This window comes from Dreissena polymorpha, chromosome 5, assembly GCF_020536995.1.
Source record: "Dreissena polymorpha isolate Duluth1 chromosome 5, UMN_Dpol_1.0, whole genome shotgun sequence".
Taxonomy (NCBI): Eukaryota; Metazoa; Mollusca; class Bivalvia; order Myida; family Dreissenidae; genus Dreissena; species Dreissena polymorpha.
In genome coordinates this window covers 123,245,709-123,257,307 of record NC_068359.1, presented here as the reverse complement: position 1 = coordinate 123,257,307, position 11,599 = coordinate 123,245,709, and the positions used below count along the sequence as shown (strand labels likewise).

Genomic DNA, 11,599 nt, shown 5'->3' with positions numbered 1-11,599 from the left:
AGTCTTCACCAAGGGGACGTGGAGTGTGTCCCAGCATTACTATCTAATAAATTAACTTTAATGCCAACCTAAGCTGCTTGGACAACATTGAAATATAGATGCTATTTCCTCTATTATTTTTTTCTGGAAGATATTCAGAGTGAGAAGATCTTGTTCAGTGGGTAAGGGGAGGCAGAATTCTCTTAAGAAATCCCAGCTGTTCTGTGGTGTCCATCAACTCAAGTAATGCATCAAGAGTATGGATTAAACCCTGTTGGCTCAGCTGATAAGCAAGTGCAGCAACCACTGTGCAAAACACACAGCCTGCCATTTATATTTATTACTGATTGGCACTGGTCTCATATGTTTTTCTCCTTGTATTCAGCCACTTGTGTTCTACTTGAACAGAAGTCTATTAAATTTTCATTTAGGATTTTGTTGTCAATATTGAAAAAACTGCCAACTGTGCAACTGTTTTAAAATAATGCTGAAAATTGTTCTAAACTGAAAGATTTTCATAAAATTATGAATTGAATAGAATGGTCATTTAAACAACAGACATGGCGTAAGCTTGTCGGCCCGTAGGACATTGCCAGCAAACAATTAAAAAGGCTAACTGACCGGTTATTTTTTCTTTTAAAAATTGCAGTTTTTACAACAACATTATTTCGTGATTATGGGATTATGATATTTCCGAATATAAAAAGTTCTTTTTCGTCATATTTCGTAAGTCAGTAGTACATTGCAGCATCGATACGTTCCAAGAATTATTCTAAACGTGAATATAGCGTCTCGCGTGGTGGCAAAAGTAGTCGGACATTTAAGATTTTGCGTTGCACGCACGTCGCAAATATTCCAAGATGGTGGACAATAAAAAGAAATTACGATGCTCAGCGAAAATGACAATTACAAATCAAATGAACGCTGTACATCATTTTGCTTTATTATGTTTGTCACTCTATACAGTTTACTGTTATGGCATGTAAGTGAAATGAAAGGTACTGGTAAACGTATTTAATATATTAATAAATCTGTGTTTAATACATCAATAAAACTAAATTATGTATATATGTGAAAATATTTTCCCAAACTGAAAAAAAAAACTTAATTTATTTCTTCAATTCAGGCTGCTGACACTTTTTTTGCCCTTTCATAAATCAACTACGTGTTAACATTCCCTTTTTGAATTTACTATGCAATGTTACATCCAGGATAAAACACTTAAAATTGAGGCCTGTGAAATAAACAACTGACCTGTAAATTATTTTTCCTTGTAGGCCAGTCTGGCCTGTAAATTGTGAAAGTCTTTCGCCATGTCTGAAAATTAAACTATTTACATGTACAAAAATCATTTAAATACTCAATCTGTATCAGAAAAAATAAATTGATTATTGTTAATAAAATGTTTCATTACATTAGAACTTCTGAGGGGAACTAAAATAATTTATATGGTTTGGCATTGTTTTGTGTTCTTCAAAGAAGCTTTAACATTGTTGACTGACAATTAAACTATTATAATTCTTGGTGTGAATTTCAATTGATCTTATTGATTGAGGTGATAATGTCTTTCTTAAATGTTTATTGTTTAGTGACTTGACTGCTTGCTGACCTGGCTTGTTTGATGCTCACTTTGTACTTATCCAGAAAACAAAACTGAAAGTGTACAGTTAGACAAATACATGTATAACTGATGAAGTTACAACACTTTTCTGCAACTCATTTTTATGGGATTTAAAAAAGGAGTATCAGCATCAGTGTTTTTTTTCATTCAAAATTGGGTCTGGTAACCGGACCCATTCCCAATGGAAAAAACTGTATATTTTTCCCAAATAGGAGCTAAAAATTCCCAATGGAAGGCTTAATTTTTATTATTTTTTTTTATGTCAATATTTTTTTCATCTCCCATCCATATAAATTAACCCTTAGTAAATATAATACTGGACAAACTTATATCCTCAATTTTGATGCATTTTTTAGCAAAACAACAACAGCACAAATTTCCCAATTTTAGTCAAAACGCCATGAATTTTCCCAATCCAACGGGACCCGGCGCCATTCCCAAAACGGTGAAAAAAACACTGGGCATGACATTAAATTGGCATAATATGTTTCACAAGAAGATGTGACCTAACAGGCAAAAAAGTGATTTTTGGAAAAAAGAGTTAGTTGCAACAGGTTTCACTTCAGTCCTCGCTGAATTGTAAATTATTTTATTTGTGAAAATTAAGTATAAGATACACATGACCAGGAAACCAGTGATTTTTTTTGCCCAAAATTACCACTGATATTTAGCTGCTTCCCAATTGCAAAAAATGATGTTTTTTCCCAAAAATCTGACGAAATTTCCCCAAAAATGACCAAATTTTCCCAATTAAGCCAATAAGATTGCATCATTTAGCGTTAATTTCGTTGAACGAGTGCAATGAGCTTGAGTCTTCGCCGAATGACAACTGATAGCGAATGTAGCCGAATACGATTTTACGTTGCTATCCACACATCTCTCTATATTGCGGAGGATACCGACGATAGTTGATGTATCCCGATTGTTAACGCCTGTTTTTACACACGCCCATGATGGCGGCAAGCAGACGAGAAGTCTGCGATGGGCAGCGAAAATGATAAATACTAAAATTAACAGCGGATATTGATACACCCCAGGTGTAACAGTTGCACTTACCTGTTCAATTGACTGCCTTTTAAGTTGTTCATTCAATTCTGGTGACATTATGTGACTATATAAAACAATTGACAAATGTACACAACTGAGTCTATATAATCTAAACATCACCAGAACTTTTATCTAGCGGTGAGCCATCCATTTGAATACTTTGTATTTTTCATTGTTTTTCTAAATAAGGCGCCATTATGTCTCATTGTTATGACATTTGGTAAATGACGTCATGTATCGTTCTAATTTCTTGGTCATGATTTATGGTCAGTAACGTCACTGACCAATTTTGGTCACTGGTGCCCAGAATTCTGGTCATTAATGACCAGAATCTTGGTCACTGCCCAGAATCTTGGTCACTGACCAATTTTGGTCATCAGTATTGAACAATAAGTAAAAACAGAAAACAGTTGAGTTTTAGTCAAGATCTAGGATAGACGTAATTTTTGTTAAGAGAGTCATTCATTTTTCGAAGTAAATACCTTTTAGTCGTTATCACATGTTTTATAATAATAATCCAGTAAATTGAAGATTGTTTACATTAAGTAACACTGATTTTATAAGCATTTTAACACTTTTATTGTATTATTTACACATAAATACTGCAAGAACGCAGAACTGACTGATTGTGCGTCACTCGCCATTAACTTTGTAAATACTACCCTAGTGTTATTACCGGGAAGCTGGCGGTTAGGAATCACTTACATTGTGTTGCTGTCTAACGGGTGGTTTATTGCGATTATTGTCTTCGCACGAAGTTTATTGCGATTATTGTCTTCGCATGAATAAATTATTGTTTGAATGTTTTCTATGGACTTGTGTCATATTTCAAAACGGATGGAACAAGCGTAACACTATATTAACAGCTATTTGAAAGCTATAAGTAATCAAGTCATTAATACGGTATACCTCAAAGCAGAGGTGCGTAACAATATCACATGTTTATTAGGAGATAATTTAATGTGTGTGTCAATTAACGCAAAATACTATGTTTGAGATGAACAACAACAAATATTTGTTAGAAATGTTCACAGTGAATGTGCGTCACGGAAATCTGTGTTGGGAAATTGGAGTTCACAAAGTTAAAGCATTTAAGACGAGAACCGTTCGAAAATGGAAAGAGACCAGGCTTTTTCCGCTCCATTTTGGGAAAACGCCACACTGGAATTTTGGGAATTTCGCGTTGTGAAAACCCCCATTTTGGGAAAAAAATTAATCGCAAAATTGGCTCAATTGGGAAAAATTATCGCATGTAAATTATTTAAAACAGTGTTTCTTATATTTCAAAGAAGCCGTTAACTGGTAAATAACGACTATTTTGATATCTTATTATTAAAATTTTACAAAATATTATGAACATGTGTGATTAGTGCAGGTTTTTTAATCTGAATTTGGGGAAAAGGCTTGGCCTTTTTGAGGTGAAAAAAATCGCGGGAAGCGCCGGATTTTGAGGATAAAAAGTTAAGTCTTAAATAATCATTAACATATTTTACAGTTCTTAAAACAAATTCAAGGCAACAGATAATTTAATTATGCAATACTTTCTATTTTCTACACCAGATCAGGTCAACTTATATATTTAAAGGGTAAAAAAAAAAAAAAAAAAAAAAAAAAAATTTTTTTTTTTTTTTTTTTTTTTTGAATTGGGAATTTTTTTTTCAATTGGGAAAAAAACAACCAGATTTGCATTGGGAATGGGGCCGAATTTCGGACCCGTGGCATAGGGCGGAAAAAGCCTGGAGACAAACATGATTTGATTCATATGTTAGTGGATCTGTATATATTCAGATTCATATGCATATTCTGCTTTATTATGTTTGTCACGCTGTATAGTTTGGTGAAATAGCATTGAACTGAGGATGTCAATTGTGCAAGATATTAAAAGGTAAACAAATGAAATGTATTATTTTAGCTCCATTTAATACAACATTAACACAGCAAGAACACAAAAGCGTGTTTGTTAATATTTCTTAATGTTATCACCATATCATATTTTACTTTAAAAAACATCCTGAATTAAATTCATACTCTTAAAGAGATTATGATTAAATCATAATGGTACATGTATATTGAAGAATCTATAGATTATTGCAAGTTTAATATGCATGTGGAAGGATATTAACTAAACACTGTAAGAAGACATGAAAGCAACTCTTTATAATATAAAAATGCTGTCAAACATGAACATAGCAATTTTTATTCTGTTCTTATAATCATATTTATAATGTTTCCCAATTTCATGGTTTATCGCGCTATTTTTCCCAATTTCATGGTTTATCGCGCTAATTTTCCCAATCCAAATGACACAAGCTGTAACAAAAAAAAGCAAAAAAAATCACTGATGACATGTGAGGTACTTACTTCTGGGCTCCTAACTGTTTGACTGGGCAATCAAAGTATAAATGAAAAGTTAGGTTTTTATTCCTGTGAAGGATAACAATACTTATATATGCAATATTTCAAATAAATTCAGTTTATTCAGTTTTACAGGGAAAATGTTATAACACTAATATGAATAAAAATCAGGAAAGGACATTGTTATTAAATAAAGTGGTACTATATTTGTTCAATGTTTTGCAAATCTCGCATACAAATTATTAAAAACAAATGCAACAATTTAAATTATTTAAAATGCAACATTTTCAATTAGTTTTGTCAATATATTATCATGGTTAGAACCCACATTTGCGCAAATAGGTTGAACTTTATGATTGACCATTTGGGATTTGGTTTCTTTGTCTCAGCTAGTGTGCGTATTCAACAAATGAGACCATGCCAGTGTTAGCCTTTTTTTGTATGAATGTTATCTCAGGGTTTTTTATCTGATTTTGGGGAAAGGGCCTGGCCTTTTTTGAAGGGAAAAAAATCGCGCGAAACGTAGAATTTTGGGGGAAAAAATTGTGCGAAAAGCTGGATCTTGGGGAAAATAAGCAAAGTCTAAAATAATCAATTTAACATATTTTACTGTTTTTAAAACAAATTCAAGGCAACAGATAATTTAATTATGCAAGATTTTTCTAGTTTCTACAGTGGATCAGGATAACTTATATATTTAAAGGAAAAAAAAAAAAAAAAATTTTTTTTTTTTTTTTTTTTTAATAGGGGAAAATGAAATCTAGGGGAAATTTTACCAGCTGAGGGGAAAAAAAAATCCCAGGGGAAAGGGCCGATTTTCGGCGGGTCCCAAAGAAGGAAAAAAAAACCTGTATCTGTTCAATAAAAAATAGTCTTCGGTACATGATTTTAATAGTATTTATATATTTTGTATAATTTCATTAAATAATTTACATGTCAATAATTATTAAATTAAATTCTGACAGCAGTCAAGCCATTATGTATGCATATAATGTTACTATAATGGAATATATATATAGGATCTGGAACGAGTTGTCATATCATACCATATTTTATTAAACGAGTTCAGGAATTTTGTTAGAAAGCGAGCCTTTGGCAAGCTTACTAGCAAATTTCCTGAACGAGTTAAATAAAATATGGTATGATATGACAACAAGTGTCAGATCTTTTTATGCCCCCGGTAGAGTGGCATAAAGCAGTTGAACTGTCCGTCAGTCAGTCTGTCCGAAAACTTTTATATGGCCATAACTTTTGCAATAATGAAGATTGCATCTTGATATTTTGCATGTATGTGTATCTTATGAAGCTGCACATTTTGAGTGGTGAAAGGTCAAGGTCATCCTTCAAGGTCAAAATTAAAAAAATACAATCCAAGGGAAGTAATAAGCTTTAAAAGGGAAATAATTTCTAAACCTACCAAATGATATATTGACATTTTATTTAAAAGTGGCGAATAGGGGGCATTGTGTTTCTGACAAACACATCTCTTGTTTATCACATGCTTTTAAATGAGCAAATTAAAAAAATATTTACGCAAACATTATGATAAATCCGGAATGTTGTTTTCATTTCGTGACGTCATTTGACGTTGCAACGTCATTTCAGCAAATTAACAAAAGGCTCAAACGAAAATAAGCCAATGAAAACGCTTAAAAAGTATACATGTTGTATTACACATGTGTAAGATATCAATATTTGTAACGGTTATATTAAATGGGAAACAGGGTATGGCATGTGATAAATTCATATATTGGTTTACTTTGTGATTAAGTTTCATAATGATATCCATAGTTATTTTCAAATATTTTTAAGACAAATTATCTCCTAAGCTAGAGTGCTTCTTTCTAAATCTAAATGTTAAATAGGTTCATGTAAACATAAAACAGTTATTAAATCAAAATTGAAAATTATAAAAATATAAAATGAAATTGAATATGTACATGTGAACATGAATATTGTCTTGGCAACAAAATCTTCCTGCTCATATAAATAATACATGTTACGAAGAAACGCACCATCCAGGTAGGAATCATGAGAACAGACTCTGTGATAAAAGCAATGCAATAATTTAGGGAATTAGTCTATCAGTGGATGGGGCTTTAAATGGAGTACACTAGATTAGCTAGCAAGTGTACACTAAACTCTAGTAGCAAATTACATGCTATTCATTTTTCCTTTGATGTCTTTTCATCACAGGGGAGCCTATTTCAGATGTTCTTAATTTTCTTATCAAGGGTAGGAATGCTCCTAGAAGTTTTCTTATAGCTATTTTCATTGTTTTATTGTAGTTCTGCATTAATGGACCAATGGTGCTTCTGGTATGCCATAGTTTAAAAATACTATTGATGTATTTATTTGCATGCTGATACATATGGTCACCAGATGCATTATGAAATTTGTTGGGTTTTTGCAGGGCTCAACATTAACCTAAAAACCAACTTGCCCAAGTACTTAGAAAATCTACTTGCCCTGAACGTAAAGCCACTTGCCCAAACATAATATCACATTAACTGTAATTCTCATATTTTTAAATAAAGATCAAAATGATACACCACAAAACCTTTTTTTTTCACATTTTACAAAATGATTACAGCAATTAAAGTCTAAATTTAATGCTCTTTGTTTTGTTTTTTGCACTTGCCTGGGCGGACAACTAGATTATAAAATAACTTGTCCGCACCCAACTTTTACTTATCAGGAGCAATAGGACAACTGTTATTGTTGAGTCCTGTTTTGTCCGTATTTTTATGCTTCCGAAGGAGGTCATATAGTGATCCGATGTCACTTCAGATATAAACTTGGTATTTTGCATGCATGTGTATCTCATGGAGCTGCACATTTTGAGTGGTGAAAGGTCAAGGTCATCCTTCAACGTCAAAGGTCAAAAAAACAAATCCAAGGGAAGTAATAAGCTTCAAACGGAGATAATTATCTGTACCTGCCCAATGATATAAACGAATAAATAAATCAAAGCGGCACAGTAGAAGGCTTTGTGTTTCTGACAAACACATCTCTTGTTTAACTCTATAGATGTAGCCTAATACAGGTTGTATTTCCCTCAGAAAGTTTCTGTCAATTCATGCAGTTTTCCCCAAATGTAATATATATATACACATGAAAATTCAATTCTCCTATCAGTAACATTTATCCCCAAATTAAGTTTTCTTTTTCTATTTTACTCCAAAATTGAACCCTTAGGTCCTTTGCCCTGATCCTTAAAAAAGACCTTTTTGTAGACTAATAAATCCATATTTTTTAAATTTAATAATGATAAATTTCCTGCTAAATTGGACTAACATAATTTAAGTGACGTGTATACTGACGTTACATCAAGAAATGTAATGTTTAAAAGCTAATTTAGATTTTTTTATGTCATTGTTTCAGAAATGCAATATGATTTAGACAGGGACACTCTTTTTTGCAACTTTATCTGTTATCAGATAGCTGCATTATGGTAATTACCATATGTTTATTTTATAACAATACATGACTGTTAAGAGACACTGCTGCTTAAGTTGTTGGATTGAAAAAACAAATGCCCATTCCATATTTTTTGCACCTGGTGTACATATTTTCAGATTATTTCTGATGGTAAAGTCATGTTTTGATTGCCTCCTGACTTAAGCTAGAGATTACATTTTTTATGCCCCCGAAGGAGGGCATATAGTGATCGGAGCCTCCGTCCGTCATTCCGTCACACTTTGCATTTAGGTTTCAAAAAAAGCTCCTACATGTAACTTCTATGTCCCTTCAGATAGCACTTGGATATTTGGCATGCATGAGTATCTCATGGAGCTGCACATTTTGAGTGCTATTTGTCAAAATCGAGGTCATCCTTCAAGGTCAAGGGTCCAAAAAACAAAATCAAAGGGGCGCAGACTAGTAGGGGTCATTGTGTTTCTGACAAACACATCTCTTGTTTTCATATTAACTTTTTGGCCTTATTTTAATTGTGATATAGACCTGTAGGTTTAATTCCTGTCAAGCTGTCTTTTTTGCATTTAATTACTAAGTAAGTAAAAATTTATTTTAAATCATTAACAGAAATTAATTAAAGTAATAATGGTTATTCAATCATTATTTAGAATTTGTATTGTATCTTTGATTCAGATTCAACAAAGAGTCTTGGATTCATCAACATTAGAGAATGGACGGTGCTGAGTCGGTGAGATCAGGTCGTAGTGAGCGCTCAGATCGATCACATCGTAGTCATGGCAGCAGCCATCACAGCCGCCACCACCGTCACACGCGCCCACATGGCTCTTCCAATCACAGTCAGCGGGGGTCGCAGCGGGGAACGGATACGGGACGACCGCTCAGTCACCATACAGCCACCTGGTGGCAATGGGTCTGATGTGGACAGTCGCGTGGCGGAGAGTGAAAAAATTGAGGTGCAGATTTTGCCCCAGGATGATAATTGGGGCGATAACACGACTGCTTATACTGGGAACACAAGTGAGACTGGATTTTCGATGGACGATATGCGAAGGTTTGCAAAGGAATCATTTGATGACGATTCTTCTAGTGGCATTGACTGCTGTAGGTATATTACTACAGGATTCGCGGGACTTATCAGTTTGATGGCTTTTTTTTTCCCCGGTGGCCATGGTGGTTTTGCCTAAGTTGAAAATCAGTGGATGGTCGACAGGAATGTGTGGCGTAGAATGTGAAGGACTGCTTATCAGTATGGCCTTCAAATTGCTTATTCTCCTCATAGGGACTGTGGCCTTGTTTTTTCATCGTCCGAGGGCCACCATGCCCCGGGTGTTTGTGTTTCGAGTGGTAGTCCTCTTCCTCGTATTTATACTTACATTTGCCTTTTGGCTGTTCTATGGCGTGAAAATCATGCAAGAGCAGGAGGAAAACTATTATCATATAGTGCAGTTTGCTGTCCACCAAGTGGACGCGTTGCTCTTCATCCATTACATCGCTATTATTCTCCTCATCATTCGCCAGCTCCAACCTCAGTACGTGCTCCACGTGGTGAGATCTCCAGATGGTGAAAGCCACACGTACACTCTTGGTAACCTTAGCATTCAGCGCGCTGCAGTGTGGATCCTTGAACAGTACTATAAAGACTTTCAGGTGTACAACCCCTACTTGGAAAACGTGATGAAAAAAAATGCTATGAAAATGAGTGGTCTGAAATTTTATGACGTCGATGGTGGGCAGCAAACAAATAACAATGCGCGATCCCGTGCTATGTTTACAGCCGCAGCACGACGCAGGGATGCCAGCCATAATGACAGATTCTATGAAGAGCAAGATTACGAACGAAGGGTGAGAAAGCGTAGGGCACGACTTCTCACTGCGGCAGAAGAGGCGTTTACACACATCAAGCGAATGCAGGAAGAAACAGGTGAGAAATAGTGTACTCATTTATAATGATTAAAGGAATTTGTATTTAAGAAATATGTTATTATATTTTGTAAATGAATTTACTAAGTAATAAATAATTAACTTAATAAAATACTGAGAAATTGTTCAGCCATGTCTGAAATATACCTGAGAAAGGTATGCATGCACAAAACACAATTTTTACGTTCAGCAAACCATTTATTTCTGAGTTATTTGCCTAAAGAATTAGCCATAAAGCCCAAGTCTCACTATTGCCGGTAGGGTTTGCTAAAGCCAGTCGACTGGCGAGAACTGGGATGATTCGTATAATTTTTTTAACGCGGTCACACTATTTCCTGGTGCCGCCCCAGTTGAACCCGGTCAACAACCCAGCAGAGTCTCAGTCAACCCCGGACTAGCTACGGTTTATCCCAGTGAAGCCCCAGCAGAGCCCTGGTTGTCGCCGGTATATCCCCGATGGAGCCCTGGTGAAAGCCGGCAGAGCTGCGGTATACTGTTACTCTGCCGGCACTCACCGGGGCAATACCGGCATCAGGCGCCGGCAACGTCCTGGTTTAACCCTGGTCATCGCCGGTAATACCCCGGCGGAGCCCTCGTGAATGCCAGTGGCGTCCCGGAGAGCGCAGATTTACCTATGTACCATAGCTATCTGGGACTCTGCCGGTATTCACCGGGGCTCCACCTGGGCACCACTGGCGACAACCGGGGCTTTGCGTAGCTCTGCCGGGGTCTGTATGGGTCCCGGTGGAGCTATGGTGCCATCCCGGTAAGCAGCGATTTTCCTTGTCCAATTGGGAAAAGTACCCGTACCGGTCCAATTGGGAAAAATCGAGTCGTGAAAACCTCAAAATTAGGAAAAATCGAGTCGTGAAAACCTCAAATTGGGAAATTGGTGTATTTGATTTTTTGCTCCTAAATACTTTAAAATTGATAAACAAGTGTTTTCAAGCTGTCAATATTATATAAACCTAGGTTCAAGCTATAGAGCTGCAAAGGGAAACTAACTAAATGTTGCTTTAAAAAAAAAAAAAAAAAAATATTTTTTTATTTTTTTTAACTTTAATTGGGAATTAAAGGACAGCAATTGAGAAATTTGTATTTTTTTCGTCATTGGGAAAGTGCTGTTTACCGGTACTTTATAAAGAAGGAGGAAAATGGCTGGTAAGGTTGCTCCTGGTGCCGTCCCGGTTGTTCGCGGCGCTGCGCCGGTCGTTCCCAGTGACTCCTGGTTCATCCTGG

At 35.4% G+C, this 11,599-nt stretch overlaps 1 protein-coding gene across 1 annotated transcript in view; it reads left to right on the top strand.

Moving 5' to 3' along the window:
- LOC127832594 (vang-like protein 2-B) overlaps positions 1–11,599 on the top strand; it is a 31,420-nt gene that overhangs the window by 1,176 nt on the left and 18,645 nt on the right. Inside the window, 2 exon segments of the mRNA XM_052358114.1 lie at positions 9,113–9,588; positions 9,590–10,361. Of these exon segments, the coding sequence (XP_052214074.1) occupies positions 9,214–9,588; positions 9,590–10,361 (1,147 nt within the window). The 5' untranslated portion in view covers positions 9,113–9,213.